Source organism: Aspergillus undulatus (genome assembly GCF_047715775.1).
Source record: "Aspergillus undulatus strain CBS 261.88 unplaced genomic scaffold BDV17scaffold_78, whole genome shotgun sequence".
NCBI classification, from domain to species: Eukaryota; Fungi; Ascomycota; class Eurotiomycetes; order Eurotiales; family Aspergillaceae; genus Aspergillus; species Aspergillus undulatus.
Genome location: NW_027396682.1, coordinates 54,986 through 82,478, shown reverse-complemented (window position 1 = coordinate 82,478; position 27,493 = coordinate 54,986). Strand labels below are relative to the sequence as shown.

Genomic DNA, 27,493 nt, shown 5'->3' with positions numbered 1-27,493 from the left:
GAGCATGGCTCGAACCACCCTCAACTTAACTACTACTACTACTACTCTTGTGCCGGGGCTTCTGTCGATGCTCGCCACCTCGAGTACTGATGCAGACTTTCTACAGACGCTTTGGTCTTCTGCCTTGCTCGTTATCTATCATGCATATTCACTGATCGCGCCATTCACCGCGTTGTTCCGCAGTTTACCCCGACTCAGTGTGTAAGTCAGGTACCAGCTTTACTGACATCTGCCGGTCTGCCTCGGATTGTCTAGAATCGAACAGCAATGTCCTCTTCCGAAGCAGCTGGGGTCTTATCAGCTGCGACAAATGTCTCTGCACCGGCCTCATCCGTACCGCCCACGAACACATCCTCGGCTCCACGCGAACTACTCTCGCTTCCTCTCCGCGGCCTCCAACGGGCCGAATCGTTCGCCTTTTCCTTCATCCCTCGGCGTGTTGCAAGATTTGTTGGTATTGAGGATATGAGCACACACCTTCGGAGTGCACCCGGTGCAGGGTTGGGGAGAAATGTAGCCGCGGCGACGACTCAAGCAGCTGGTGAGGTCGCGAGGGAGGCCGTGGTGGCGGCGGCAGTTCAAGGTGATTCTGGGCTACAATTCACGGACCTTCTGCAAAGCGCTATCAAATTTAGCGGCTTTTTCTCCTATCTGACTAGTCGATGGTCGATTGCTTGCTTCACCGTGGTGAGTGCTCTTGGGTTCTGGTTGACTTGCAAAGTGGTGCTAACTCTGCCGAGGCGCTCGTCTCGAATAGAATCGCGATATATGCTTCTACAAGACGGCACTTACACCTTGACTGGACAAGACGACTGGCTTTACGCATTATTCCGATCTTGCTCTTCGTTTCCCAGATACACTCCCTTCTTCGTGCGATAAGATGCCAAACATCGCCCGACTACCCCGAGCTCCGATACGGCAGCCCCGGGAAGCGTGTGTCGTTTGATCACGCTGGATATGGCGGCTTCCTACACTCTCTTAGTTCGTTTCTCCTCCCTTGGGAGAATGACCAGCAGTCATGCAGCGCAATGCACATGAGCCGCATTGGGACTGACATTCCTTACGGCTCGTTCAAGCTGTTATGGCCCGTCTTTTTGCGGCTTTGCCTGGGTCACTTTGTGGAAACACTATCAAGCTCCTTACAGGGCAGATCTGTTGTTACTGAGGGAGGAATGTCTATCTTTGAGCATTCGCTCTCTTTCGCCGAGGCCGAATCCACCATTAGTCAGTCACTTGGCTTGGGACCCTTTGGCTCATCTAAACCAAATATAAGCGGGGACAACTATGGCGACAGTCAACGCTCAACGTTACACCTGCTCACTAAATCACAAATACTCGATCGAATGAATGTAACGCCCGAATTGCTGTTGGTTGCTCTGATTTCTTGCTGCCACTGCCTATCTTCGAATGTGCTCGACGTCATCGGGAAACAAAGCAGGTACCGTTTGTTCAATACAACTTTTTGGGGTCTCTGTTTCATGGCTGCTATGATGTGGGGTCTCGCTGGTGGCACAACCCTGGGAACCGACGACTTATCCCTGAAGTTCCCGACCGTCTGCGTGGTAGGATTTGTGCCACATCTGTTGATTTTAGGTGGAATAATTGTATGCGCGGCCATCTACTCACTTGCCCTTTTCATCACTGCCTTCTCTCTACCTTCGGATACGCACCACCAGCTGTCCCTTCGAGAAAGGTTTGGCCTAGCGCATGAGAATATGCAGGGGTCGAACCAAGTCGGAAGTGTGCGCGTTAATCGACACGAAGATTTCTACTCTGCACTCCTTAGAATTGGTTACACTGCATTGACTGCAGCCAGTGAAGCTGTTTTTCTCAACGAAGGAAGAGGTGTTGTTGCGCGCAATATGACATGGCTTGAAGACGATAGGCTGACCGAGCTCGAGAACACACGCCGAATGCGCTCATCACAGCAGTCTCCAGGTGTCAGTACCGGCGAACTACCTTTTGAGAGTGGAGAATCCGTTATATTTGAAGTTCAAGAGGCCTCGTCGGAATGGGCAAGTGGCTATGGTCGGGAAAAGAAGATCGAGAAGCATAAACACAAGTCGCGATCATCGCGCTACCAGTCTAACCCTGGTGGTGTGGGTGCCTTTCGTGGCCTTGTGCGGTGCTACCAGGGCGTTGCATTTTTGCGCGCTATCTTTTACGTCATGTTCAAGTGGATGGCTTTCGCATCTGATAGGACTTTGTCCCGCATAGGGGTCACTGCCCGCCCTCGGTGGCTCAAGGATATTGTACGGCAAAAGGCCGGACAGGATAAGTCGGGCAAGATGATGGCCGAGTCGCTAGACTTTTGGATGCTCACCGATGAAGGAGAGCTAGAGCTACCGGCAAACAATGAGTTCGACGTTGAGAAGGAAATGAGAAAGAGAGAGCGCTTGAACGCCGACAACTGGAACCCGTCCGACGAACAGCGGCTAGACGACAAGCTCTACAATTGGTGGAAAGCTGGCGGCTCATGGGGGAATCAAGATCAAACCCCAGACTATGCCCTGGCAGAGGATGATTGGGATGATACGACTAGTGTCGTGTCTACTATGACCACCACCGACTCCGAATGGGAAGACGAATCGGACGGTCGACGCACACCTACGCAGACGGACCCCTTTCCCGACCGATATTCCAGAGATGGTACACCCGCGCCAGAGTCCCTGATGGATGTCGGTTCAATTGCACGTCTCCTCGACCCGCGCGATGAAGAAACACGACAAGAAGCCCGAATCCTAGCAGCCCACCTCAACGCCGGACGCGAAGGGCGAGTCCTTACACGCCGTCAATACCAAGAACAAGTCGAACGACAACGAGCCCAGGTTCTACTCAGCGCTCGTCACACCCGCCTACCAAGCAACTCGGCGCGTGGAAGCCAAAAACCAACCACCCAGCACGAGTCCGAAATCCTAGAAAACCTTATCCTAACCAAACGCTCTGCAGCCCTCTCAAGTACCCCAAGCACCGAACAAACCTGGGAATCCGGCGCATCAGGCCTAGGAGCCAGCGGCCCACCCTGCGTTGTCTGCCAGACAAATTCACGCTCCATCATCGTCTGGCCCTGCCGGTGTCTTTGTATCTGTGAAGATTGCAGGGTTAGTCTGGCGATGAATAACTTTGGGAGCTGCGTAACCTGTCGCCAGGAGGTTGGCGGGTTTGTACGTCTATGGGTGCCGTAAAGGAGGGTGTTGGTCCTAGTTGGTTGTTCGGTTGGTATCAATATTAGCCCTGGGGCTATTTCCTTCTTGTATTTGATACCCCGGTTGCTTTATTACTCTCATTCTCTTCTCGAGCATAATATAGCAAAGCATTGCTAGACTTGTTGAATCCAACCTCTTTTTTTTTGAACTCTTACATTGTTGCTTTTCACTTTAGGTATAGATATTTTGGATGGCTAGGAAGTACAGAATCTTGCTGTCCATTAGAGCTTCAGGTTTGGTTGTGAGGTAAGCCAGAACACTGGCACCAAGTTTCATTAGATCAATGCAGCTTATTCTTTTTTTCTCTTCATTTCATGAACTGTTCTGTCGCTCATTGGCTGCTATGGATAGTTAGCGGTGGTTCACTTCACTCATGTTAACTTGTGTTAGGGTTCTCAGTGACGAATGTTCTAGTGCACTTTGTATGCCAGATGCATTGTTATGGCTACTGAAATATTCACGCAAACTAGAATGTCTCTGTTAGATCTTCCTTTGCCTTGTTGTATCTTTCTTTCTTTCCCCAACTGTACTTCTTCCACGGCTTCTACTGGGTCCCTTTCTTGCAACGCTGAATCACCTTCATTATTGTGCTCTCTTGATATCAAACTTAAAAGACGAAACATATCTCCATACAACTTTGATCCAAATACTCATTGCTCTCTTGTACCAGCCACCTCGAGTTGACGAAAACAGCCATGTCTTCCAAGAACCACAACGAAGACAACGACCCTCACTCTTCTGGGTACGAAGGCGATGTCAGTGACCAGGTCTCGGATGCCAGTACCCTCGTCAACTCTGAAGCTGCATCCTCCTCCAACGCCACAGTTGGCACAAGCAACAAAAGCGACGAGTCTGAAACCGGAATTATAACCATAGGTTGTGATGCAAGAGACGCTGGTCCCGGAATCCAGAGCGATGTCGATGCTCAGTTTGGAACCATTTGGATTGGATGCTCTGTTCGTGACGTGGGTGCCAACAATAAACAAGCTTTCGTGAGCTCCGACAGCGAGTGTGAAGTTGAGCACATCCAGGGCATCAGGGCGTTGGCGGATGAGGAAGGTTCCGATACTGAAAAGAGAGACTCCGGCAACAAGGGGGTCAAGTCCTGTGAGCAAGCCCAGGGATTTCACTTTCGTCCTCCCCTTCCCTTCTTCTTGCCTTTCGCTTTTTGCTTCTTGTTGTTCTTGTTGCTGTTGCTCTTGGATGGCGTCATGGATCCTTCGTCGACCTGAACGCCTGCATTGTCCTCTCCATCACCTTGCCCGTCCAAGACCTGCGTTTTCTCTTGCTGCTTTCCTTGTGCTTGTCCGTCGTCGCAGTTTGTCTCCTCGGCTTGTCCAGGCTCAGGCGTACTACAGGTCGATACCGCATCCTTTCCCAAATCATATCAGTCTCAACCCACTAACACAAACACATCTGAACCAAGCACTCACCACGTCCGACCCCTCACCAGTCAGCCCCATCACTTGAACCAGACCAGCCCAGTACCCAAATGCCCTATTTTCCCAAGCCCAAGGCCGAACATGTTTTCTGAAAACTACCTCACAAGCAATCCAGCTGATTCTCGCCGCCGACTAAACCGTCATGATCACCCGTCAGCCAAGTCAACACAAAACATAGGAGATTAAGCAAGATTAAAATACCAAATAATACAAACCCACCAAAATCGATAATATTCCCCACCGTCTGAACACTCCCGCGCCGGTGCCTGAATCCTGAGCACCGCGGAGCAAGTCATAGACGTCGAGTGCCGTCTCAGCCAGTCTGATAATGCAGCTTACCACGTCGGCAATGGAGACTAAGGTGACGAAAATGACCATGAGTGAAGCTTGGCGGCCGTGGCCGGTGCTGGGTCTTAGTGTTTGTCTTGGTCTTGAGGGTCGGGGCGGCATATTGTAGAGTGACTGTCTCATTCTAGAGGATTGTCTGAAGGCTGAGATCGAGGGTTGTTGTCGGATTTTGAATGCTTTCACTTAGGGAACGGGGGACTTGGGATTTGGGCTTTTAAGTGAGAGGGGATGGCAAGGTGTTGTAGAGAGGGAAGTAGCGATGGAAGTTGAGTACTCAGGCCATGGTGGGATTCAGTTGTGTTCATCAGTCCTCGGTGACAACATAACGCAGTGAAGTTTCTTTCTTACCTGAGCCAGTAAACAAATAGAACCCTTCTATAATCCTTTGTAATTCACGGTTATGGCACAAAGGTGAAATAAAAATACAATGGGGGAATGGGTAAAGCCTTCATTGTACTTAGCCCTATTCTCAAAGAACTTTGTACATCCTTGACAGGTAAACTTTTGAGGATTCGCTTTAATAGGGTACTACAATGAACATGAATGGAAATCTTTCTTTGGTCTTCGCTAGTCTTTGGTGATTTCTAGTCACAAACAGGTTCTTTATACACCATTCAACTGGTTACGATGGCATATTGATTCAACAGCTGAAACTATGGCTGCCAAACACCCTTGAAGGCAAACAAATACATAATCACATTATCAGAGATTACTCTCACGCTTCCATCAATGCTTGCTCCTCCAGCCTACCGTCAATACGAAAAGCGGAAAGGTCCATCAGTAGTACGTCTAGACCAAATATCCCGCGGCGATAGCAACAGCCGCACCAGCCAGCAACCCCTCGGCGTGAATAGTCTCAGCGCCTCCAAGGAACGGCGGCGAACTCGTAGCGTTCAACGATCCAGTGTGGCTTGGTAAAACAGGTACGGATGATGAAGAGCCGACGGGAGTGGACGACGGCATTGGTACTAGTTCAGTGGAAGTGGGAAGGGTCATCACAGGACCGGAGGGACTGACAAGGCCGTCCGACGAAGTGGTGACTTCAGTTGTCGCGGTTGGGTCGCTCTCTGTGGTTGGGGGTGGACTACCACCGACTGCAGGAATTGAAATCGGGACGCCGGCGCTGGAACATTCGGCCACGACAGCGCTGGAAACAGCTTTAGGGCTATTAGTAGGGCTGATGGAGTATGCTGAGATAATGGAAGGGATCTAACAGGCTTGGTCTTCCTCGTTACAGGCTTGCTCAACGCACGGAGTGACTTCGCTCACAAGAACGGGTTTGGCACAGTGGCAAGCAAAGTCTGTCAGGGAGGAGCAGCCATCGTGGGACATGGCACTGATGAAACATTGCAGCTATGAAAATATCAGCGGCTATCAGGAGGGGAGAGTGCGTGGTATGCCTCACAGAGCAGCTCGGTATACCCGAAATCTGGGCCACTGCTAGGCTTGTGCAAGCAAGCAAGCTAACTACCGAAGAGAGCTTCATTATCTCGGGAAAAAAAAATACCGATGGACAGCGTTGAGACTTATTGTTCAAAATTAGCCAGCTGAGATCGATGGTTGGAAGTGTAGCGAGGTCAAGCTTCAGTCTTGCGGGAATCACCTCACTTTATACTCGGTATATGGCTGTATTGCCCCTGAGAGGCTCATATCACATGCATCGAAAGGGCGAAGGCCCGGTAACTTGACGTCCATTGGATAAACTACAAATGTATATCCTTGCACCGATGGACCGAGATGTCTGAGTACGCGCTGATCAGTAACACGGCTGGTGGAGACCTGTAATGCTGTCACATCGGCTGAAGGTTGGTGCAGGGTGCAAGTCTGCTCCCGCGTCATCACGGTAAGACTGAAAGTGGACGCTAGTAGAGCCCTCGTAAACTGGGACGGAGAGACCTGATGATGCCTGACATGCGCCTGGTAAAGGAGCACTATTCAAAGAAGTCTGTGGGCGTAACGAACGAGACCAGCGTTGGCGGTCTCTGTCAAGGAGGCCAACTGCAATTCCAATTCGCATGCCTTTCAAGGAGGCAGTCGGAACTGGGGTGGGACGGAAAAGATGAGGGACTGAGGATCGGAAAGCCTGGGCGAGAATCGGCAAGGACTCCGGTACATTTGGAGGGCATTCGAGTCTGTTGGCCTGGATAGGTGGACAGGGATGAACGCACGATAAGACACCTGAGCGACTTCGGTTCTTTTCGCATGGGCGGTTTAGGTGACAGGAATAATCGTTTGCCGCACAATTGTGCTAGGTACCCCGAGCATTCCTTCTCTGTCCAACCTGGTCAGTAGCCGCGGATATCCTTTCAGTGTTCGAAGCACAAAAGCCCTTGGTGATAAGAATAGTAATCATATTCAAAGGGTATATACAGTGTCCTCCAAACGCCCAGTGTAGTCCTGATCTGAAACGCCAATATATATCTCAAGACTTGACCCAACTCAAAAATGTCACATTGGTCCCCATCGGAACGATGCTTATGATAGCAGTTCGTCGATATACGCTCGCTGCCCCGCTGTGCCCTCTTGCTTGAGCAGAACGGAGAGGACTTCAATAGGAGGGTTGAGGTCGAGGGAATCTGCTCGCCGCCAACGCTTTATGCGGGCGATTCCAACGCAAGGCTAAATGCTGTCAGCGGGAGTTACCTCGTAGATGGCAATGGAGTGCTTGTGGCCAGAAGAAGACGGACATACCCCATATTGACTGGAAAGATCAAAATGCCGCAGTATCTTCTCGTCTAATGAGAGGTTCTCATGATGAACTAGGAACGGTTAACGTGCTATCCAACGCAACAAGTTCTAGAGAGCAACAAACCTCTTGGACCCCGGCTCTGCGCTTCCTCTCTAATCCAGTATTCTTGTAACTGCTTCTTGGTAATCTTGGCCGCCTGCTTGTCCAGCTCCGACAGCGGTTGCTGGATTTCGGCCTTTGCTTGAGATCTCACGGCGAGCTCCGTCACATGGGGGTTTTCGGGCTCCTCGGAGGTATCCTTTGATGCATCCTTTCTAGAAACAGCTGAAGCGAGGGGCTCAAGAGCTTTGGTCTTCTCAGAGGGTGTTGAAGGGGCGGCGGAGGGCTTTGTGACTCTTGACTTGGCGCCGAAGGATAGAACGGGCTGATTCGACCGGGTGGAGGCAGTGTTACCTCCTCGACGACGGGCGGGCGGCATCTTGTAGGTTCCTTTATCGGAGATCGGAGAATAAGTGCGGTTTGATGTTCAGGCGGAGTGGATGGTGGAAAGAGTTCGTCAGTGATCGGAGGCTGCAGCAGTTGCAGTGGGGGAACGATGTCATCCGTGTTGCGCCGGCAACCGATCCATGATTCATATCTGGGTCAACAGCTGCAACTACACCAGGAACGAGAATATGGACCATGTAATGATATATTATATATTTTCAATGGCTAATAGTTTCATGTGAAATCATGTCTTAGATCCATAACTGATTTAATCCACCAAAGTCAGCAGATGCAACGTGGTGGGCCGGGCGGGGTTGCTTATGCTCTTCTGCTATGATACTACTCCTCTTTATACATACTGGGGGCCTAAAGAGCCTCATCCAGAGGCCGAATACAAAGTAGAGATACCACTGTTTGTTCCATGAAGAGCATAGAGGACAGGGAGCCCAGCCTCTACACTGATTGACAGCATGTAGAAATGCACATCCAGGCCAATCCAGCCGGCTAGCAGCATTCAGCCTTGTCCCGTGTTTCACCAGATGAGACCTGGGGTAAGCATCGAGTATAATCGCCGGATGCTGATCATATCAGGCAATCGAGCGCGATGGTCTGGGTCTCCGCATGGGCGTCTGTTGGGCGTTTCAACTGGATGCTCTGTGCAGAGGAGGGCCAGCTATGACGTTGGGAAAACACAAAAAGGAATGATGGTCAGCACCTTTGTCGGAGCGAGAGACGGCATTGTTGCTTGGCTCTTTTTAAGGTGGTGGAGAGGCAGTTGGCCAGCGCACTTGATGAAGAACAGCAACAGCACTTTCAGCCGACGGAGACGAAGACAAAGACTGGGATCTGCAGCGTAGCCTGATTATTATTATTACGCTCGTTAGTCGGACGAAGCGAGCCAACATCTGCTCACAGACCAGGACGAGTCAGTCTCAAGTCGCTTCTTAGCCTCAGCTTCCCCACCACAATCAAGCCTGCTTCTGCTCTTAGTCTCGACACTCTTAGCCGCCTTCCACGCCCCTCTGCGGCTCCGACTCTCATTCCTGCGCAAGTCCTATCTTCCACCGTCGATACCCCTTTTCACCCGCTGCACTAGTTACTCTTGTTTCTTCTCGACGCTCGTGTGCCGCCCGTGTCTTACCACTTCAACGGCCTACACCGTCGCACGGCAGCGTTGCCAGACAAACAACAACCCGCGGGTCAAGCCCTCTATGAACCTTCCAAGGCCATCGATAACGAGGTCCTACAGTCCACAGATAATTCTTGAGGCGCATCACCGTCGTCTAACCCCCGCCGATGGTCGTGCGGGAGTAACGCTCTCAAAATGGCCGCCTTCGTGCGAGTGTCGGGGCCTTCAAATGGCAACTTTCTGATAGGGTACCCTGGGATATCTGCGACTATGGTAAGCTGCATTTTGCTATACATGCCGCCATAAGTCAGTATTCTGACAGTCTCCAGCCCCGTATAGAAGGTAAAGTCGAGATTAGACCAAGCGTCGGCATCACGGCCCCCGTCAACGTATCCCTCGTCACCGTACAACTCATCCGTCGCGAATCAATCCACCCGTCAGCGGACTCAGTCGCAAAGAAACGATTAGCGCCTCCAAGAAAAGACCTTACAGATATCGTTGGGAAGGAAATGCTCCTCTTCCGTTGCCCAGCCGGCCGAGAATATGAAGAGGTCCTATCAATGGATTTGCCCTTCGTTCTATTCATTCCCTTCGGACGGGGTGGACCGGACGCCTCCAGACGAGTTCCTCCGGCCAGCTTGCAGCTCCCAAGTCGCACCGCGGAAACATTCTATGAGATTATGGTGATGGTACAACAAGGTCACTCGGACCAGAGGAAGTACACCTTTCCGGTTCCTATCGCAAGATACGACACACTATCGACATTTGGAATGTACAATCGTCCGGAATCAGCAGAAAATGTATCCGATCATTTAGTGACGTTGGGCATATCTTTGCCGCGGTGGTCATACGGCCCTTTGGACCCTGTGAGCGTCTACGTTAAACTGTCTCCGAACCCCGACTGGATCAGCAAAGCCAGGAAGGTTACGATAAACAAGATCACAATCGGCATTGATGAAGAAATTATCTACAACCACGAGGGCGACGAGCCTCAACGGAAGGTCAAAACATTAACAAAACGGGTGGAGCCAATCGGCGTAAAGATGCCTCCAACAGGTTTCCTCACCAATATGGGCTTGGTGTTTCCAGCGAAAGATATGCGTGACGGAGAAGGAGTCCTCCCCAGAGGTAAACCAGGGTTTCCCACATACGCTGTCAGCGGGTTCACCACCACAGCAAGTCTCTATAAAATTGAATATTACTTAACAGTCAAGGTTGGTCAAGCGCAAAACACTTCAACGAGCATACGCAGGCAAAGCTAATCAAAACTAGGCCCATCTAACCTCTGCGCGAGACATCATAATCCGACAGCCAATTGTCGTTTGCCCTCTCGACCACGCTGGTTGCAAAGATGAAATGGAAGCCATTGAGCAAGCGGCCCGAGAAGCCGCCCACATAAACCCCGACAACCCTCTCTTACCGCTGCCTTCAATCGTTCGGCCTTCAGATCCCAACGGGCTCCGCCACCTGGGCGTGGCCATCGTCGGAAACCAAAAGAAGCCTTTAATAGACTAGGCTGAAGGAAAGCACCGCGACCAACCTCGTCGAATCGTCGGAGAAGTCTCACCGATAGGCACCAGCCGAAGATCTTATTCCTCGTCTCGAAATACTCATAGAGTACGACATCTCGACTACCATGGAGAACGGGACTGTTACCGATCTATCAGTGGTTGATAGTCTGATATGACTCAGCCAACACCCGCAACCTACCACAGACCTACGTGTCGCCCGTCGGTACAATACTGCAGCCTGGAGAAGCAAACCAGGCCAGTTAAATTACGTCTCACGAATGCATGGCTTACGGAGTTGGTATCATTATTATTTGCATGTTTTTCTTTTCTTCTCGACAACCTTTTTGTAATTACTGAATTCCCCTGTTTCTGGTTGAGGCTTTTGGATTCGGGGCGGGGTGTCCAGGTGGTTTTGCTTTTGAATCTATTCTGAATCCCAATTTCTCGCCATACTCGCCATACACAATGGAGAGCTCGAGTAATAGAGTATCTACTCGAATATCGGACATTTACATACTGGCTTGACTATCTATATACCTAGCTATGTCTGTCAATACTACTTGTATTATCTAATCTCATTTAGAGAACGTTTTGATGGAACTGCTCATGGATTCGAGTCACTATAGATACGGTCTCTCTTACTAGTAGGTCTAGTCCCGCAATCAATATCTTCTACTTTCCTTCGACTCAATGCTCAGCATTGCTCGACCCCTGCAACAGCCTCTCTTGTCTCTCCTCCTGCCTCAAGAACTTAATACTAAACTCAACCTTGAACTCCCCACCAGGTACTCTCCACGTATCCCATGACCCTTCGACAAAAGCCGCATAACAGCGCAGCGGAAATAGAACGAAATGAGTCAACCTAATAAATTTCTCATTAGCCAAAAGAAGGGATGAAGCGAGAGGAAAGGAGACAAACCCGACCCCCAACCCAGCGCCCAATCCAACGCCCAGCAACACAATCACAGACTGCGCAGTCGTCGCAGCCCGGCGATCAGGTAACCACGAGGTAGGCGACTGGTCGAAGTTCAGCGCGAGCGCCTCAGGCGCTAGCGTCACCGTGTAGATGACGATCACGGCGTCGATGATCAGGTTCACCCATAGCCAGAGCGAGCGGCGGACGTGCCGGAGGCGCGCGAGGTTTAAGGATGTGGTTATTAGTGCTAGGATGCTCTATTCTTTGTGAGTCTTTCTCTCTTTCTCTCTCTCTTTGGGGGAGATAGGTTGAGAATTGGAATAGGAAGGGCTGGGTGGTAGATACGTACAATAGCGAACAACACCTGTAGACGCTCGCGGAGGTTCCAGAAGAGGTAGAAGCCGCCTGGGCTGGCAGCGTCGATGCAGATTACGACTAGGTCGAAGAGGAAGGCGAGGATTGCGAGGCCTGCAGAGAGGTGTGTGAGGACGACAGTTGTTCGGAAGTAGGGTGGTTTTGGTGCGGGCGTGGTAATGGCGCCCGCTCCGTCTTGCGGGATTGTGTACTCGCCAGCCTCTAGGGGCTCGGAGTCTGCAAGGAGAGGGGTGGTGTCTGAGGGGGTAGCCATGATTTAATACTGTAGTATTGTTTTGTTGGAGTTGTTTCGTGTGATGAGTTGGAGATAGATGTGAGAACGCCGTTGTTTATACGTATGTTTAGGTCATGGAAGACAAAACAGGGTACGTGGCTTTCTTGGAGTAGCTTGATCACACTTCGTCGCAATCACGCCAGACGGATGGGGGCGTCCGCTAGGTTGAAATTAGTCCTGTTCCTAGAGATGAGGCACTCGGCGAGTGAGGTTGATTGTCGGAACCCTCATGCACCGCCCGTCTTGCGGAGATCGGCTCAGACAACGAGATTGCCTAACTTGATTATTGCGCTATCGTCTGTTTCAGTCATAGACAGCCCGATATTCAATCCAACGGGATAAATAAGCAGCTTATTTTCCAATGTCGAGAAAGCCCATCGCAAGACTAAGTATGCCGGGATCCAGTTGTTGAGCGCTCTTATTTCGCAAGGTATCGATCTCTCGCAAATAGTCCTTAAGCATGCCCAGGACTGTTTGGAGCGGATGATGGTCCGTAGGTGTTCAGCGCGTTGGTGAGATTGGTCGAGATCTGCTATGTTAGTAGGCGGGGTAGATGTGCGATAGAACGTTTGAGCGCCATACCTGGATGAGAACCTGACTGTAGTCAATCTGATTTTCTTGCGGGGCTTCGCATTCCATGATCTTGTTCAAAAGCAAAATCGAACTACGAAAATAATTAAAGTCGGGGAAGCCGGTGGAGAAGAAGATCTGGACCAGATTCAAGATGCGGACCTGCAGCGGAGGCCGATGACTGATAACTTCCCAGACTTTTTTGCCCCGTCTCCGCACTTCAACACATCAGCACCAGCGCACGAGTGGCCTGCTACTCCAGCTTACTCTATAAGCTGAGTCTTCTCCTTCATCATGGCCGACTTGGATGAAGCCGCGATCAACAATCCCTCCAGCGGTGGAGCTGGCGCGGAAATCGATCTATCGGATGAGACTCAGGACTTTCGCATGCTCAACAACCTCTCCTTGTCAGTGACTATAGCTCTACTTTTCCTCTCAATTAGCATACTAACTTGCGCAGCTTGACAGATTTCACTGATGCCTCTCTTCCGAAGCGCGGCGAAAAAGACTTCGAGCCCAACCCGACCCTCTTCCAAGCCGATATCCTCTCCGCCTCGCGACAGGCGATGCACAATGCCCTCGCATACCCTCGGTTACACCATCCGAAGAATAGACTTCTCGGAGTCTACGCGCCGAACGGACCCGCTCCACCTGCGTCTCAGAAGACCCTAGACACAATCGCCGAAGCTCCTGCGACTGAGAAGCCAGCTTCTGTCTCAGTCGGTGCACAGGTATCTCCAGACGCATGCGTCTACGTCACGAATCCGAAGAGACAGTTCTTCAAGACACTTGGGCAGGCGGATCGTTGGGGCCGGGTATGGCTGCTTCCTGAGGAGGCTCTGTACTTACTTGAGAGGGGGAGTTTAGATATACGATGGCCCCGCTGTGCTGTCGGGGACGGAGATGAAGACGATATTGAAGACTCTGGAATACCGATGAGCTTGCAGGCTGCGTATGCGTGCTTGGTTGGGCGTGGTGGATTGACGATGGAGAGGTTTTCTGTGTTTACTGGTCTCAGACGCTTGGGTTATGCTGTTGTTCGAGCACCTGGATGGTCCGATGACAACCCTGAGAAAGTGTCACAGTTGGCTGAGGGTTCGCCGAAGCAGAAGGGACCTGGATTGATTGGGATCTTCAGTCAGTTCTTGAAGTGGCTTCGCCATACTGCACCAACTACCGCAATGGGACCTGTAGCTGGCCTCGGCTTCCATCGCAGCTACAGTACGAACACTGTCACTCATTGCTGTTGAATCCTGCTGACGTCCACTGCTAGACAACATTTACCGCAGCCTTTCGCTCATACCCTTCTACGACCCTACCTCCGTCTCTTCTCCTTCAGAAACAAAGTTGCCCTACGCTGTTGTATGGCATGTATACAAACCGTCAACGAGTTACAAAAAGTCTGCTCCACCCCCTCCCGATTTCAAGATCGCCGTCATCAACGCTCGAACTCATATCACCATGCCTACTCTATCTCAAGTCGGGTCGCTGCTTGAGAGCACGCCTCTGGACCCACCTCCCTCTGACAAACAACTCTATGTGCGGTTACGAAACGGGTACAGGAATGTCATTCTAGCTGTAGTCGATCAGGGCATTGTCAGTTATCTCCGGATCGCCGACTCGGCCTTTGGCAAGGAAAAGCTTTACGACGCGAAGCCCTTTGTTGGCAACAAAAAGGGAGGACGAGGCCCGCCCCGACACAATTTCAAAAAGCGTTGATTATTCTCAGCGTCTATGAATGACTAAACTCTTACCGACTCTACGCGCTTCCGCCAGAAAGGCAACAGCCAGAAGCAGCTTGTATCCCCTTAAGTGAGGCCTAGTCTCCAATTGAAGGTGGGTCAAGGCTGAAAGATAGGGATGCATTTCGATCTACCATCATCATTAGAGCTTCCAGCCATGGGATGGGCTGGTCGCAGATGCTAGATGGTGGCGTCTAGGCAGTCTCAGCCTATCGCAGAAGGCCTCAGAAGCCGAACATACAAGATAAGAAGAGGACACCACCCAGCCATAATCATGGCGGTGAATGAAACAGGAAGTATGTCTATTCATAACGAACCGTGTGCTCCGTATATTCCCAGTCCCGAAAACGCCACTTGAAGTAGCATAAAACCACCCGAAGAAACGCCAAAGCACATGCTGTAATCATTCCCTGAGCATAAGCCATAAACTGCGTCAATAACGTATACGCGTGAGCCTGGAACTCATCAGCCTCAATGACTCATCCGGTCATGTATCCAAATAATCCGCAGCCATCAACAACTCCAGGCAGAGCTCCGGCGGGATATCCATATCCGGCACGTTCGTCTGGTTCTTGTTTTTCTCGTTGTAGCAAAAGTACTCGCAGACTTTCTCCAGGACCATGCCGCTCAGGTTCTCTAAGACGCAGCGGCCGCTAAGCGCTTCGGAAAATTTGCCTATATTTAAACAAGAGATAATATTAGTAAAAGTATTCGAACGTCTTATCTTCCGGGAAGTTAGAGGTTTGGTTTGAGAGCGAGACAACTAACTCGAAGGATCAAGCATGCGGCGTATCGTGCCCGAGATACAGGCTGTGCTCCGCGGAATGATGAACTCGAAGCCGTCGCCGGATACGAGGGTGACGTATTCTTGTTGCGGTGTTTCTGAGGAGGACATTTCGGGGGTGTGAGGGGTGATCAGAGTAGTTGTGAGGAAGAGAAGAGGCGAAGAGGCAAGATTGAAGACAGGAAAAGATCGCGGCGCGTTGTGGCCCGTGCTCAAGCTCCGCTCCGCTCCACCTCCGCTGACATTAATGACAATGAGTCGAGACTGATCGGCTTCTCTCCGATGCTTCTCGAATGCTTGGATGCAGCTCGGACGCAAGGTAAACTCTCCAGCCCGATACCTTAATATGATCTGATATGCGCACAGTGGGTTGAACGACACGGGATTCACTTTTGGATGGGCGAATGGGGACAAAAATGAGAACGTTTTCCCATATACTTCCGCCATATTAAGCTTCAATCTCATCTCTATCTCGGCCATCATGCATCGAATCTGCATCTACCCCCTCCGGGGAGTCTCTTCTTCCCTTCAGATCTCATTCACATCTTGTCCAAGTTCCTTACCCATGACATTCACCCTTCGAAACCTACCCCAAACCCGCAAATTCACCTCCTACAGCCCCAACACAAACAGCACCTCATTCCACCCATCAAACAGACTCTCGGGCCGAACATGCATGATCACAGGCGGAAGCTCAGGAATTGGCTTCTCGGTTGCTGAGCGGTTTCTGAATGAGGGCGTCGGCCGCATCATTCTCGTTGGTCGGTCTTATGAGCGTCTTGTTCGCGCTGCGAAGCAGTTGGAGCGGCGTGATGCGACGTCAACTTTGACTGGTCAATCAACTGTTACTGCACCAGAGGAAGATCTGGCGCTGGATAAACGTGACGACATCATTTCACCGCCACCGTCACCAGGCACACTAATCGACTCCTCAAACCAGATAAGTCTCCTAGTAGGCGACATATCCCAAGCATCGACCTGGACAAGAGAGCTAGAGAACGCAATGGCACCCGTCAACATCCTAATCAATGCAGCGGGGATCTCAACATCCACTGTCCTACCCCGCACAGACCCCAGCGATATCTCCCAAGTCCTCCGCACGAACCTCGAGGGCTCTCTTCTTACCTCGCGCGCCCTAGTCCGCGCATCTATCCGCACTGGAATGAAGACGAAGGATAAGAACCGCGCCGGGGACGATTCCGCTTCAGCTCCATCCAAATGCATCATCAACATCTCCTCCCTCCTTGCACTTAAAGGCGGAAAGGGCGCCGTGCCCTACGCCGCATCGAAAGCTGGCGTCCTAGGTCTAACAAGGAGTTTAACCGTTGAAGCATCGAAGACGCTGAGGGGCCAGGTCATCAGGGTTAATGCGATTGTGCCGGGGTATATTGAGACGCCTATGATTGCGGGTATGCATGCTTTCATCCTCTTTGTTCTTCTTGATTACGTCCTCCTTTCCGTTGCATGGAGTATTTGCTGACGAGGTTGCAATGTGTAGATTTCACCAACAATGAGAACGCCAGGTTAAAGGAGGATATCCCGCTGCGTCGGTTCGGCCAGCCGCATGAGGTGGCTGATGCTGCGGTCTTCCTGGCTCAGAACGAGTATGCGAATAATTGTGTTATTAATCTGGATGGGGGGCTTAGTGCATTATAAACCGAGCGCATATGATGAAGTAACTAATTATGGGGGAAAGGTGTGTACATTGTAGCAATATATCCGATATGCTGCCGCATGCGCAGCGAAAAGTCTTACGGCTTAAATCCAGGCACCTGAGTGGGAAATCTCAGTTCAATGACAGGCCGTAGAATCTATCCTCGGCTGAATTGCTCGAGGTCGTAAAGTTGAAAAGTTTATGGTACATGATGTAAATGGCACCAACTGATGAAGTGAAATAAAGGTAGCCAGCCCAGAGTCATATTTGCCGCCGCATGACACAGAAAAGAAGCGAGGAGAAGAAAAAAGGGTACATTTCAATCAGCCACCGAATTTACACTGCAACTTGGTCGTTCGTACTTAGTCGTCGTCAATGAGGATAGCGCCCCCTTCGGCCTCATCAATGCTAATGGGGTTTGCTTTGTCGGCACCATCTGAGATTGACACGTTCGCTACACGCTTGGTTGGAGGGTCGCCATTAAGCTCGGCTTCTTCAGGGCCACGTTTGCGTTTACCTAGATTTGTGCCATTGACTTGGTCGGCTTCCGGAGCCGGAGTAGGTGCCTTCGGTTTGCGTGGCACCTCTGGTACTTTGTCGAGCACGACAGACTGTTCCTGGGGAGACGTTTCTTCAGACGAGGACTTTTCAGATGCGACTACCATGAGTTGGAGGTTAACCCGCGGCTGCTCATCGTCATCGACAACCGTCAGGAAACTATCGGCTGTGACCCCGAGATCTGATAGCTTCTTAGGGAGGTTATCTTCTAGATCTGGGTCAAAGACTATCCCCTGCTCGGTGTTGACAGAGAATTCCTCTCTATACTGGAGCTGCTTCCGGAGAACGTTTTCAACCAGGTCATTGAGTGTGGCCCGTGTCAGGTCTATTTGGACCCTGACATAAACCGTGGAACAGATAGGGCAATTTGGATTGGGAGGATTCAAGGACTCTGAGTTTATCGCACGTGCTCCTGAGCGCTCGAGGAAAATCTAACGGTAAATGTTAATACCACTGGAGAGGCAGTCAATGAAGGAGACTAACCATCTTGGCATTCTCATAATCACCTCTCAAGACCTTGAACGACTGTAAAACACAAAGACCAGCTGTCATCGCATTTGTGGTTGCAATCGCTGGGATGATATTACCCGCCATTTCTATGTCGAAGGGATTAATAATGCCAAACTCTGGATGCAGGCATGTAGAAACTCACGCTTCGTATCGAACTTTGATTTGGGTTCAATGCCGAAGATAGTCGCGCGCAGATTCGCACTCGCCGTGACGAAGTCCAGAGTATCAACATCATCCTTGTCAAATTCTATAACTGCTCCGGAGTCACCGCCGTCCGACCCTTGTAATGTTTTTAATCGTGTGCTCAGCCGATTCAAGCTGCGCAATTTATCAGTAAGCTTCCCCCCGGAAAGTGCTTGATGGCGCAGAGGACGTCTCACCTGTCTTTGAAAACAAACAAGTTCTCGGAAAGTGACCAGGTCCTCTGATCGGTTGAAGCAATGCCTGGCTCAATAGTTGACAGCGCTTCTTCTAGAGCCTTGAAGTCCAGAGGCTTCGGAGCCGTTCGGGTCTTCCACATATCTTCCATTCCGCGGAGTCGATTAATATCTTCCTGAAAAACCTTTTCGAAAACCTTTTCGGTGAATTCGGTAGAACCCATCGATTGTCGAATTTCCTGGAGAGCTCTGGCTTCCTTCTGCAAGTTCTCGATTTCCCTAGCTGTAAAAATATTAACAATGTCTCTGGTATTGAGTCAAGCGGATACGACGAACCGTTGTCGGCATCTTCTGAATAATCGAATTCTTCGACATTGGTCTCGCTCGTTCCGAACAATTCACTTCAATGATTTAGCGATGTCCAAAACATTGAGACCAGGTTGTGACCTACGGCAACAGATAACTCTTCGCCCAAACGATGCAGTGGATGGGTTGGCTTGGCGTGCTGCGAATCGTGCAAACAGGGAATGTCTTCGGAACTTCTTTGGTGTTGCAATCGTAGCACTCCGTGATACCCTGCAACTATTAGTGACCTTGCTCGTAAAGAGGGCAATATGCGCTGACCTTCTTGATGACTTGGACTTGGCCGTTAAAGCCAGTCGTCCCACTCTCAACCAAAGGCACATCGGCAGCTAAGCACATCTTATTGACATGGCGCCGCGCATCGAGGTTGTCAAGCGCATTGAACACGACATCGAAGCCTGCAAACCAATTTACGTTGAATTGGCTGTCCTTTATGTTCGCATGATAGGCCTCGATCTTTGCGCTGGGCTGGAATTTTTGCGCGACTTCCTTGGCAACCTAATATAGCCAACCCTGTCAGAGATTTGATCAAGAAGATAAAGCGACGGAGACCGAGAGCGGAATTGTTCCAGCTCGAGGAAGCGACGGATGGTATCACACGGCCGAGTACAGTAACGTACTAGTGCTTTGGATTGCTTGATGTGCTCATATCGGAACAGGAATTGACGGTTCAAATTGCTCAGGTCTATCGTATCCAGGTCAATGAGGTGAATTTCGCCGAACCCGGTGAGGAGGAGGTTCTTGAGCAGCTCGCAGCCGATTCCGCCAGCGCCGACAAGGAGGATTCGTGACTAAAGGCCGCGCAGAGAACAAAGTATCAGCATGATAGCCGGAAAACAGAATTAATCAAGAGGAACAGAGTGCAAGCCATAGAGACAAGGTCGGAGTGTTCGGGTACCTCTTTAATACGCCTAGCTTGCGTCCCGAGAGAGCGCTTCAGATAAGCGTCGCGGGCCATGGTTCAATACTCAGTGGACACAACTAGTTGCAAGAAGATTCATCGCAAAATCGTGGTTGGGAGGCGTAGACGACGAATTAATGGGTAAGAAGGGGAGGAAATGAGAGCAGGGCGTCTGAACACAAGGGGGTAGTAGAAGGAAGAGAGTGAGGTCGCCGGCTGGAGCTCCGAAAGTAGATGAAAGAATGACGAAGCGACAACACTGACCGGCCCCTCAATTATCTCTCATCTTCGGCTTCAGATCTCAGCTTCAAACCGACAGTCGCAATGTGCAATGCGCTCGGACAAAATAATTGGCAATCACTTTTCCTATGCAAGCAGCGGTGGTCCATGCGACGTTCTCGGTACCTGTACTGGAGCTGCGTCACATTGTTCAGTCTCGCCTATCGCTATCGTAGAGGAACAACTTGTAGTAGTCAACAGTCAAGTGAAGTTGAAAGTTATGTTACTCTGCAGCTGATCTTCCCTAGTATTTTTTTTACATTACATGAACAAGCATTTTCTCCTGCATCACTATTACTGCTGAAGGTGAGGAACCAGCGCAGGTGCCTGTGTTGCCTGAGGCTCTTAAAGCGGCTTCCTAATCCAGGCAAGTGAGATGCCGCGCGTTGATTATATAAGCCTGCATAAGTGACTATGTATGAAGTTCAAACAAAAAGTTCCACGCCATGATAAAAAAGAAATCTGCCTCCAAGACAAGAGATTGGATCTTGAACATATCATTCGAACTCAAAATTCCTCATTATCAATATTCTGGCTTGGAATTATTTTTGTCTTCCCCATAGTTTGGAAGCTGTCACCGAATTCTTGCCCCGCGGAGCTTTTGAATGATCGCCCAAATTATTCCTTGGGTCCATCTGCGAGCCATACTACTGCGACTGATAGACGGACATTCGTCCTAAGACACCGTGGACTAGGACTGAAAATTCTCAATCTGATTAGTCTCGTTAGTCGCCCCTTTCTTGACAGCTTTGCACATTCCTTCCTTTTCAATTCGTCGTCTCACTTTCGTTGTGCGATTCATCTGACCTTTCTAGGAGAAACAACAGTCCCTATACTCGCCGCCCATGTCTGACGATGAGGTAGACCACGAGCTGATCGCGCTTCTCCGCAAGTCACTCGGCCTAGGAGGAGGTGCCGCGAATCCAGGAGCTGCGGAGACCAAGGTCCTCGAGAACTCACAATACGTCTTCGACAATGCCATCGACGTCGCCCTAGATCCGTCCAAGACAAAGCAAGCCGCGGAGACGATATGGCACCAGATGCAGAAGAAGGAATACTCCACCGCCAGCTGGTCGGAGCATGAGCTACACCCCAAGGCGAAAGATGAAAGTACCGTGGATTTCATATTTACAATGGACCTGCTGAACTTCAGCTTCTGGTCGGCCGAGTCGGAGGAGAAGCGCTTCTCAATTGAATACCGGGGGAAGAGGTGGACTGGATATTGGAGCTTGGTTGCTGCCTTGCAGAGGGCTTTGGATGAAGATATCGAGATTACGAACCCGGAGTTCTGGGTCAATGAAGACGAATGCACGGAGGAGCTGATCAGGCATGTTTTCCGCTCTGCGACGGATGAAGAAATGCCTTTGCTCAAAGAACGTCTGGCGTGCTTGCGCGAAGCAGGACGAGTACTATGCAGTGTATGTCTATTTGCGATCTCCTGGAGACAGCGGTCTAACTACTAACTGAGCTATCTTTGATAGGACTTCGACGGAAGCTTCATCAATTGCATATACAGTGCCAACCATTCGGCCGCCTCCCTGGTCAATCTTCTAGCAGAGAGCTTCTCGTGCTTCCGCGACGAGGCCGTCTTCCAAGGACGCAGGGTCCGCCTCTATAAGCGGGCGCAGATTCTGGTCGCCGACCTTTGGGCGTGCTTCGACGGGGAGGGCTACGGCGAGTTCCAAGACATTGACAAGATCACGATGTTCGCTGGTACGACTGTTCCTCAGACTCTCTCCCGTCTGCTCTTCAATTGCTAATCAAGCTTAGATTACCGCATCCCCCAAATGCTCCACTACCTCGGCTGCCTGATGTACTCTCCGCCCCTGGAAACCCGTATCCGCAAACACGAGGAAATCCCCAGCGGTTCCAACCTGGAAATTGAGCTCCGCGCAACTAGTATTTGGTGCGTCGAGCTCATAAGGCGTGAAATCGAGAAGCAACACCCCGAGGTCAAGCTTGCAGAGACGAACAGCCAGCTGCAATCAAACGGACATTCACATTCCCAATCTCACTCATCACACCTCGACGGCCACTCCAGAGATCCATCTCGAGACACCGACACCGACGCAGACACACGAGCCGCACCACCAAGCCCCCAGTTCCGTCGCCACTCGCGACACAGCAGCTCCAGCAAGCCGCTAACAGGCAAGGGCGTCGGCATCAACGCCATCCTGATAGATTTTTTCCTTTACGACACGATAAAAGAGCTTGAGAAGGAGGGACATGAGACGATTCCTCACCACCGGACACGGAGTATTTGGTACTGATCGCCCATTTCTTAGAGCTTATCGTGTCGTTCTTTCTTCCTTTCGTTTTCACACTTTCAACTCGTTATACCCACTTGTGATACCACTGTCCGCGGCTTTCGGACTTTATAGACTTGACTTAACCTTTATCCATATGGCTTATTGAGACTCTTGGCGCTGGATGCAGAGATTGTGGCGGGGTGTTTTCTAGGTGGGTTGGTTATGATAAATAGATAGATCTGACGATAAACAAAATTCAGAGTGCCGCAAGGCCAGGGTATCATGGTTCTTCTATAAAGTTTCCTCTTAATCGCTATCTTGCAGAGGCGTAGCGCGCTCAATTCCCAGCTTCAACTCCAACTCCAAGCGTCGAGGCAGCCGCAATCCTTGCCTCGATATCCGCTTTCCACTCAACAAAATCTTCCCTCCGCTCCGGACTCAGCCAATCTACGCGGTCTTGCATCATCGTCCCCAAGCCGGGGAGCAGCCCGCGTCTCGAGATATTGTTCGGGACAAACATGCCTCGGTCTGCAGGTAGAGATTTCAGCCGCTTATTAGTTCGATTCCCGTTTCCTTCGTCGCCGCCATCAGAGAGGTATTCATCGTCACCATCCAACTCGCCGGCTTGCGGGATGTTCTCGAACCACTCCTTGCCATTAGCCCAATCTTGTTCCATGATAAGTGCGATCCACTGATCCACGTCTTCACGGTGGCGGCGTTCTGAGTGTGGGAGACCGAGACTAGTGAGCGCAGTCTGACGCATCTCAGAGAAGGTCTTTTTGTCCATTTTTCGGGACTTGTCTTCCAAGTCGTCGGCGGATGATTCACTTGGTTGACGTCGGCGAGCAAGAACCAGGAAATATACCGATACCACTAGGGCGTTTATGATCTCTTTGAAGTCTTCGTCCTTCTCCCTGTCTTTGGCGGATAGGACTGGTTCTAAGAACTCCGTCGCGTCCTCGTCGAAGTCATTCTCGGAGTCGATCAAGTGCAGTATGGAAGATACACCTGCAAAGATATGTGGAGGCAGTGTCCTCGAGATGGGCGGTCTAGACCATGTGCTCATACGTGGAGCTGGAGTTGATAGAATCTTGCAGACCGTCCGAATGGACGTCATCACCCAGGCAGGTGCATCCGGAATCTTCGTAGACGTCAAGTGGCTGCTGCTATTTGCCTTACGCGGCCGTTGAATAAGCGGCTCATCAATATTGGAGTGAGCCCTTTTGAGTGGTGTAGGCTTGCTTGGAGTGTTTTCTAGCCCTCGCGGTGTCGCCGCAACTTTCGACGGAGTCTGTACAACTCTTGATTGCTTGGTGGATGTCGATGGCGCAGATCCTGAGCGTGATGGCGTCCCGGGAGCCGACGCGCTTTCTGTACGCCTGGGGCTAGATAAACTCAGAGATCGTTCAAGGAAGGAGTAGAGCTTTTTGTAGGTTCGCGGAGGGCATGGCGGGTGACCAAGTAACGGAGGTAGTTTGAGCGTGCGCGCAAGCCTATCCATGCATGGACGAGTTAATTGAATGCACAAATTTATACCATAGATGATAATAACCTACCTTTTGCAAGCTAATTCGGCGCAGGCGAACGGACGCGCGATTTCCTCGTCTGGCTTGAGGCTTGAAGCAGAACTCCGAGACTGCGCGACGAAAGACAATGCAAGGCTACGGAGCTCTTGCGGCATGTCCTGCGCATGTGTAGGCAGTAGGGTAGCCAATGCCTGTTCCACAGGCCTGTTATTCATCCTGTTCGTCCCGGGTAATATCGTTCGGATGTAGTGCTTGAGGGAAGGGTATTGGACGTTCTTCGGGGCTCAAAAACAAGGTGAGCAGAATTCACAGAATCGCTAGCTCTTCAGCAGATAGATGTACTGCAAGTAATGGAATTCTGCATGCGAGCGACAAATTTCGAGGGGACTGTTGTGATTCAGAGTGTCCAAACACGCGGACTTCCTATATCATCAAAATGTCATGTGACTTGTATCTTCTCTCCGCCGCGGGCAATGCTTCATTCCGCGCGACTTCCGCATCTTCATTCAATCGCATCTCGACGATGTCGGTCACAGTGAGTAATCTCTTTATAAAAGGTACTATCTGCACCTCGCTCAGAAACTCACAATCGTGTCATAGCTCCATACCACGCATGGCGACCTCAAGGTCGAGCTCTTCTGCGAAGCAGTCCCCAAGACAGCAGAAGTAAGTGATAGCACCACAAAACGCTACTTCGTTTGCCCACTATCTAAGACCTTTGGTCTTATGAGTACAAGTAGCTAACCGACTCTCGCTTCAGAACTTCATTGCCCTTTGCGCAACCGGCGCATACGACAACACTCCATTCCACCGTCTAATGCCCGGTTTCATGATCCAAGGCGGCGACATCTCCCTCGGGCCAGCAGGGAGCTCATTTAGCGAAAACACAAAACCCATGCTTCCCTTCGACGACATCCCTAAAGGCGGCACATCAATTTACCACCCCTCGGCTCTCAACCAAGAAATCCATCTTCCAGCCCTCCGGCACAACACGCGCGGAATCCTCTCAATGGCCTCTCGACCAGTGAAGAACCAGACAGCTCCTGGATCGCAGGGAGCAACGGGTTCTACAATCAATGGTAGCCAGTTTTTCATCACCTTTGCTGCGGCACCGCATCTAGATGGGACGAGTACCGTCTTTGGGAAGGTATTGAATTTGACGGCGCAGGATGAGGGCGGCGATATTTTGACGAAGTTGGAGAAGGCCAACGTGAAGATCGACAAGAAGGGAAGGGTTGTTCAGCCAAAAGAGGATGAGGAGACGGAGTATGAGCCGATACGGATCAATAAGGTGACGATTCATGCGAACCCATTCGCTCCATGAACGAGCTATTGCAGCCGTTATTGACTCAATAAGAGTCAATAATCTCGCTTGTGATACACCAAGTAAACGTTACTACAAAGTCACCTGCACCCCGCTTCATCAGAAGACAACAAGACGTACCCCCGGCCGGTGATGAGCAAACCTCGCTGAGATCGAAAGCAAAAGGTAGCATCTGCCTCGGACGCCATCTGTTTCTGTGTGATGGCCCTAGTTCATTTGCTGCTGATCCTATCTTCCTGGGCGATGCTTGCCACCAGCATAGCTCTCTTCGCGACCACGACGATCAACAAGGCCAGTCTTAGTCAATACGACCAAAAGATATGAAGACATGGTGGAGATAGATATCACCGATCACTGGAAACGGGGTATAATGGATGCAGCATTCGAACTTGATAGTTCTACCTATGAATACGACCTCTAGAACGACTTTCCTGTACCTTAGCCCATAGCATATACAAATCCCCATCCTGAAATGTCTCGATCCCTTCTAAACCCATCGGTGGATTCTCGAAGCAAGAACAAAATAATCAGGCACCATCACCATGCTCACAAAAACCAAGAAATCGTAAAACATCAAACATCATTAATGGAGACAGCGAGATATCTATGTGGGTATCGTTGGATCATGACTTTTTTTCCGCTTCGTCCTTGTCCTTGTTCTCCTCGTCCTCTTCGTATCCTTCAACCTTCATGTCCTTCAGACCAAGCTCTTCTTCCTCCTCTTCTGTACGAGCATATTCCTCGATCTTCATCTGAGGGTCAGGCTCCGGTGCGCACAGATCCTGGACGTAACTGTTGGCCATGGGATCCTCGAGCGTCATGACGAACTTCAAGTCGCCCTTGATAGCGGAATCGAGACGGCCGAAGAAACGAGCCCATTTCTCCTTGTCGGATTCAGCCATACTGTCACCGCCGCTCTGCGTAGAATCGTCAACATCGTAGATCTGGCCCTTAAGCTGGTCGCGGATTTCGGTCAGAAGACCCTCAACAGTTGTGAATCGTCCACCTAAGGTACCGGGCTGGACGGTAACCTCGAGTTGTTCACTGTATAGCGCGCAAGTATCGGACTTCAGGATATCACGGTGGAGATCTGTAATGTTCTCGACGCTGATTGTAATGCGCTTTCCTTTCTCGGGAACCTCACCACCGGTCTTGACATCGCTGGAACGGTATCCGCAGTGGTCGCAGACATTGCTCCAGATGTAGACTTCCTTGAAGTATGGAATGTCCACCTTCTGCATGTTGACGACACAGTTCTTGGAGCAGGCAGGGCACTCGGCGGGAAGACTGTACACCTTTCCGTCGGTGATGTCGAGGTCCTCTGGGTTTCCGAATGCCTCTCCCTCAGCCTTGACAGCCTCGGGATCAGCCGCGATTCCGAGCTCTTCGTTCTGTTCATGGGTACGGGGATAATCGCGGCGCCTGTATTTACGTCCGGTATCCTGAGTTGTAGGGGCGATCCAAGAGTTACCCGTTGGGTCGTCCAGAGAGATGGTGAAGGGGTAGCCCTCTCGGTCTAGGATCTTCTGAAGTTTGTCGATGATGGGCGCAAGCGCGTCGTGAACCTCAGGCGCCTGGATCTTCCGCAGTGGTTGGTCGCTGGAGAGCGATTCGTGGATTTTCTGAATGACACCCTCGACCGTAGTCAACTGACTCTCGCCCTTCGGCATCTCAATGCCCAGCGACTCGACCTTAAAGATAGAGACATCGCTTCGAATGACCTGTCGCTGGAGATCGTCCTCGTCCTCGACGTCGAGAGTGTATACTGAGCCCTTCTCTTGGATCTGGCCGGCGGACTTGACAGAGTTGTCCTTGGTGTGGCAGTGTTCGCACTCGAATGATTCTAGGATAATGTCGCGGAAGAACGGAACTCGGAGAAGCAATAACCTGGTGATTCCCTGGGTGCCATGTTAGATTGATCTGACTGCGGACCCTTTCCAACCCCAGCTTCTTTTTTGGCAGTCACGTACATTCTCATGGCAATTCATGCACAGACTCTCCACTTGCATAACACCAGTCTCCTCATTTCGCTCCACGAGGTCACCCGGCTTCTGGAATTGAGACTCCTGCGCTACCGGCTGGTCATCGGCGGACATTGTTGCTTCTATATATTCGCGAACGGCGAACTTGTGTAGGTATTGTTCGGGATATGTTCGGAAGGTAAACACGATTTCGTCAACCGTGCGAGGAAATGGAGGAATGATACACAAGTCCAAGGAGAGGAAAGGCTATATTGGGCCGGAATGTTCTTGTGCTTTCCACAGTTGAGCCGTGGCGGGG

The 27,493-nt window shown here is 50.8% G+C and overlaps 15 protein-coding genes across 15 annotated transcripts; 7 read left to right on the top strand and 8 right to left on the bottom strand.

Moving 5' to 3' along the window:
* BDV17DRAFT_225135 (putative ubiquitin-protein ligase (Asi3)) lies at positions 1-3,543 on the top strand. The gene is made up of 2 exons (XM_073755689.1): positions 1-687; positions 741-3,543. Exons 1-2 carry the CDS (start codon positions 268-270, stop codon positions 3,183-3,185), a joined length of 2,865 nt encoding a protein of 954 aa, XP_073610758.1. The 5' UTR covers positions 1-267; the 3' UTR covers positions 3,186-3,543.
* A 358-nt stretch (positions 3,544-3,901) lies between these two features.
* BDV17DRAFT_295924 (uncharacterized protein) lies at positions 3,902-4,438 on the top strand (the record flags this gene model as incomplete). Its single annotated transcript, XM_073763185.1, has 1 exon — positions 3,902-4,438. The coding sequence occupies one exon, from the start codon at positions 3,902-3,904 to the stop codon at positions 4,436-4,438; it is 537 nt and encodes a 178-aa protein (XP_073610757.1).
* A 75-nt stretch (positions 4,439-4,513) lies between these two features.
* Positions 4,514-5,256, bottom strand: BDV17DRAFT_225141 (uncharacterized protein). The gene is made up of 2 exons (XM_073755690.1): positions 4,850-5,256; positions 4,514-4,780 (listed from the first exon to the last, which is right to left on the bottom strand). Exons 1-2 carry the CDS (start codon positions 5,117-5,119, stop codon positions 4,589-4,591), a joined length of 462 nt encoding a protein of 153 aa, XP_073610756.1. The 5' UTR covers positions 5,120-5,256; the 3' UTR covers positions 4,514-4,588.
* A 529-nt stretch (positions 5,257-5,785) lies between these two features.
* BDV17DRAFT_295923 (CFEM domain-containing protein) lies at positions 5,786-6,328 on the bottom strand (the record flags this gene model as incomplete). Its single annotated transcript, XM_073763184.1, has 2 exons — positions 5,786-6,153; positions 6,211-6,328. The coding sequence occupies 2 exons, from the start codon at positions 6,326-6,328 to the stop codon at positions 5,786-5,788; spliced, it is 486 nt and encodes a 161-aa protein (XP_073610755.1).
* A 957-nt stretch (positions 6,329-7,285) lies between these two features.
* BDV17DRAFT_275822 (putative DNA polymerase delta subunit 4) lies at positions 7,286-8,370 on the bottom strand. The gene is made up of 3 exons (XM_073759263.1): positions 7,809-8,370; positions 7,688-7,755; positions 7,286-7,615 (listed from the first exon to the last, which is right to left on the bottom strand). The coding sequence occupies exons 1-3, from the start codon at positions 8,161-8,163 to the stop codon at positions 7,472-7,474; spliced, it is 567 nt and encodes a 188-aa protein (XP_073610754.1). The 5' UTR covers positions 8,164-8,370; the 3' UTR covers positions 7,286-7,471.
* Positions 8,371-9,166: 796 nt separating this feature from the next.
* Positions 9,167-10,899, top strand: BDV17DRAFT_225088 (arrestin C-terminal domain-containing protein). Its single transcript, XM_073755687.1, has 3 exons — positions 9,167-9,573; positions 9,630-10,514; positions 10,573-10,899. Exons 1-3 carry the CDS (start codon positions 9,496-9,498, stop codon positions 10,813-10,815), a joined length of 1,206 nt encoding a protein of 401 aa, XP_073610753.1. The 5' UTR covers positions 9,167-9,495; the 3' UTR covers positions 10,816-10,899.
* A 599-nt stretch (positions 10,900-11,498) lies between these two features.
* BDV17DRAFT_295920 (uncharacterized protein) lies at positions 11,499-12,355 on the bottom strand (the record flags this gene model as incomplete). Its single annotated transcript, XM_073763183.1, has 3 exons — positions 11,499-11,673; positions 11,731-11,984; positions 12,077-12,355. 3 exons carry the CDS (start codon positions 12,353-12,355, stop codon positions 11,499-11,501), a joined length of 708 nt encoding a protein of 235 aa, XP_073610752.1.
* Positions 12,356-13,240: 885 nt separating this feature from the next.
* On the top strand, positions 13,241-14,665 carry BDV17DRAFT_295918 (tRNA-splicing endonuclease subunit SEN54 family protein; the record flags this gene model as incomplete). The annotated part of the gene is made up of 3 exons (XM_073763182.1): positions 13,241-13,353; positions 13,407-14,167; positions 14,220-14,665. 3 exons carry the CDS (start codon positions 13,241-13,243, stop codon positions 14,663-14,665), a joined length of 1,320 nt encoding a protein of 439 aa, XP_073610751.1.
* A 445-nt stretch (positions 14,666-15,110) lies between these two features.
* On the bottom strand, positions 15,111-15,628 carry BDV17DRAFT_225064 (elongin C). The gene is made up of 2 exons (XM_073755686.1): positions 15,457-15,628; positions 15,111-15,363 (listed from the first exon to the last, which is right to left on the bottom strand). Exons 1-2 carry the CDS (start codon positions 15,581-15,583, stop codon positions 15,176-15,178), a joined length of 315 nt encoding a protein of 104 aa, XP_073610750.1. The 5' UTR covers positions 15,584-15,628; the 3' UTR covers positions 15,111-15,175.
* Positions 15,629-16,037: 409 nt separating this feature from the next.
* BDV17DRAFT_295916 (SDR family NAD(P)-dependent oxidoreductase) lies at positions 16,038-17,128 on the top strand (the record flags this gene model as incomplete). The annotated part of the gene is made up of 2 exons (XM_073763181.1): positions 16,038-16,881; positions 16,971-17,128. The coding sequence occupies 2 exons, from the start codon at positions 16,038-16,040 to the stop codon at positions 17,126-17,128; spliced, it is 1,002 nt and encodes a 333-aa protein (XP_073610749.1).
* Positions 17,129-17,242: 114 nt separating this feature from the next.
* BDV17DRAFT_225032 (E1 ubiquitin-activating protein ubaB) lies at positions 17,243-20,025 on the bottom strand. The gene is made up of 9 exons (XM_073755685.1): positions 19,833-20,025; positions 19,555-19,725; positions 19,196-19,432; positions 19,023-19,147; positions 18,908-18,972; positions 18,575-18,854; positions 18,337-18,512; positions 18,168-18,280; positions 17,243-18,115 (listed from the first exon to the last, which is right to left on the bottom strand). The coding sequence occupies exons 1-9, from the start codon at positions 19,890-19,892 to the stop codon at positions 17,489-17,491; spliced, it is 1,854 nt and encodes a 617-aa protein (XP_073610748.1). The 5' UTR covers positions 19,893-20,025; the 3' UTR covers positions 17,243-17,488.
* Positions 20,026-20,619: 594 nt separating this feature from the next.
* Positions 20,620-22,607, top strand: BDV17DRAFT_275804 (queuosine 5'-phosphate N-glycosylase/hydrolase). Its single transcript, XM_073759262.1, has 4 exons — positions 20,620-20,838; positions 20,930-21,532; positions 21,596-21,827; positions 21,885-22,607. The coding sequence occupies exons 2-4, from the start codon at positions 20,960-20,962 to the stop codon at positions 22,382-22,384; spliced, it is 1,305 nt and encodes a 434-aa protein (XP_073610747.1). The 5' UTR covers positions 20,620-20,838; positions 20,930-20,959; the 3' UTR covers positions 22,385-22,607.
* Positions 22,608-22,661: 54 nt separating this feature from the next.
* On the bottom strand, positions 22,662-24,405 carry BDV17DRAFT_224998 (uncharacterized protein). The gene is made up of 2 exons (XM_073755683.1): positions 23,920-24,405; positions 22,662-23,856 (listed from the first exon to the last, which is right to left on the bottom strand). Exons 1-2 carry the CDS (start codon positions 24,102-24,104, stop codon positions 22,701-22,703), a joined length of 1,341 nt encoding a protein of 446 aa, XP_073610746.1. The 5' UTR covers positions 24,105-24,405; the 3' UTR covers positions 22,662-22,700.
* cyp5 (putative peptidyl-prolyl cis-trans isomerase) lies at positions 24,319-25,628 on the top strand. Its single transcript, XM_073759261.1, has 3 exons — positions 24,319-24,424; positions 24,490-24,555; positions 24,650-25,628. Exons 1-3 carry the CDS (start codon positions 24,326-24,328, stop codon positions 25,211-25,213), a joined length of 729 nt encoding a protein of 242 aa, XP_073610745.1. The 5' UTR covers positions 24,319-24,325; the 3' UTR covers positions 25,214-25,628.
* On the bottom strand, positions 25,629-27,459 carry zpr1 (zinc finger-containing protein ZPR1). Its single transcript, XM_073759260.1, has 2 exons — positions 27,184-27,459; positions 25,629-27,111 (listed from the first exon to the last, which is right to left on the bottom strand). Exons 1-2 carry the CDS (start codon positions 27,307-27,309, stop codon positions 25,837-25,839), a joined length of 1,401 nt encoding a protein of 466 aa, XP_073610744.1. The 5' UTR covers positions 27,310-27,459; the 3' UTR covers positions 25,629-25,836.
* Between the last annotated feature and the right edge of the window lie 34 nt (positions 27,460-27,493).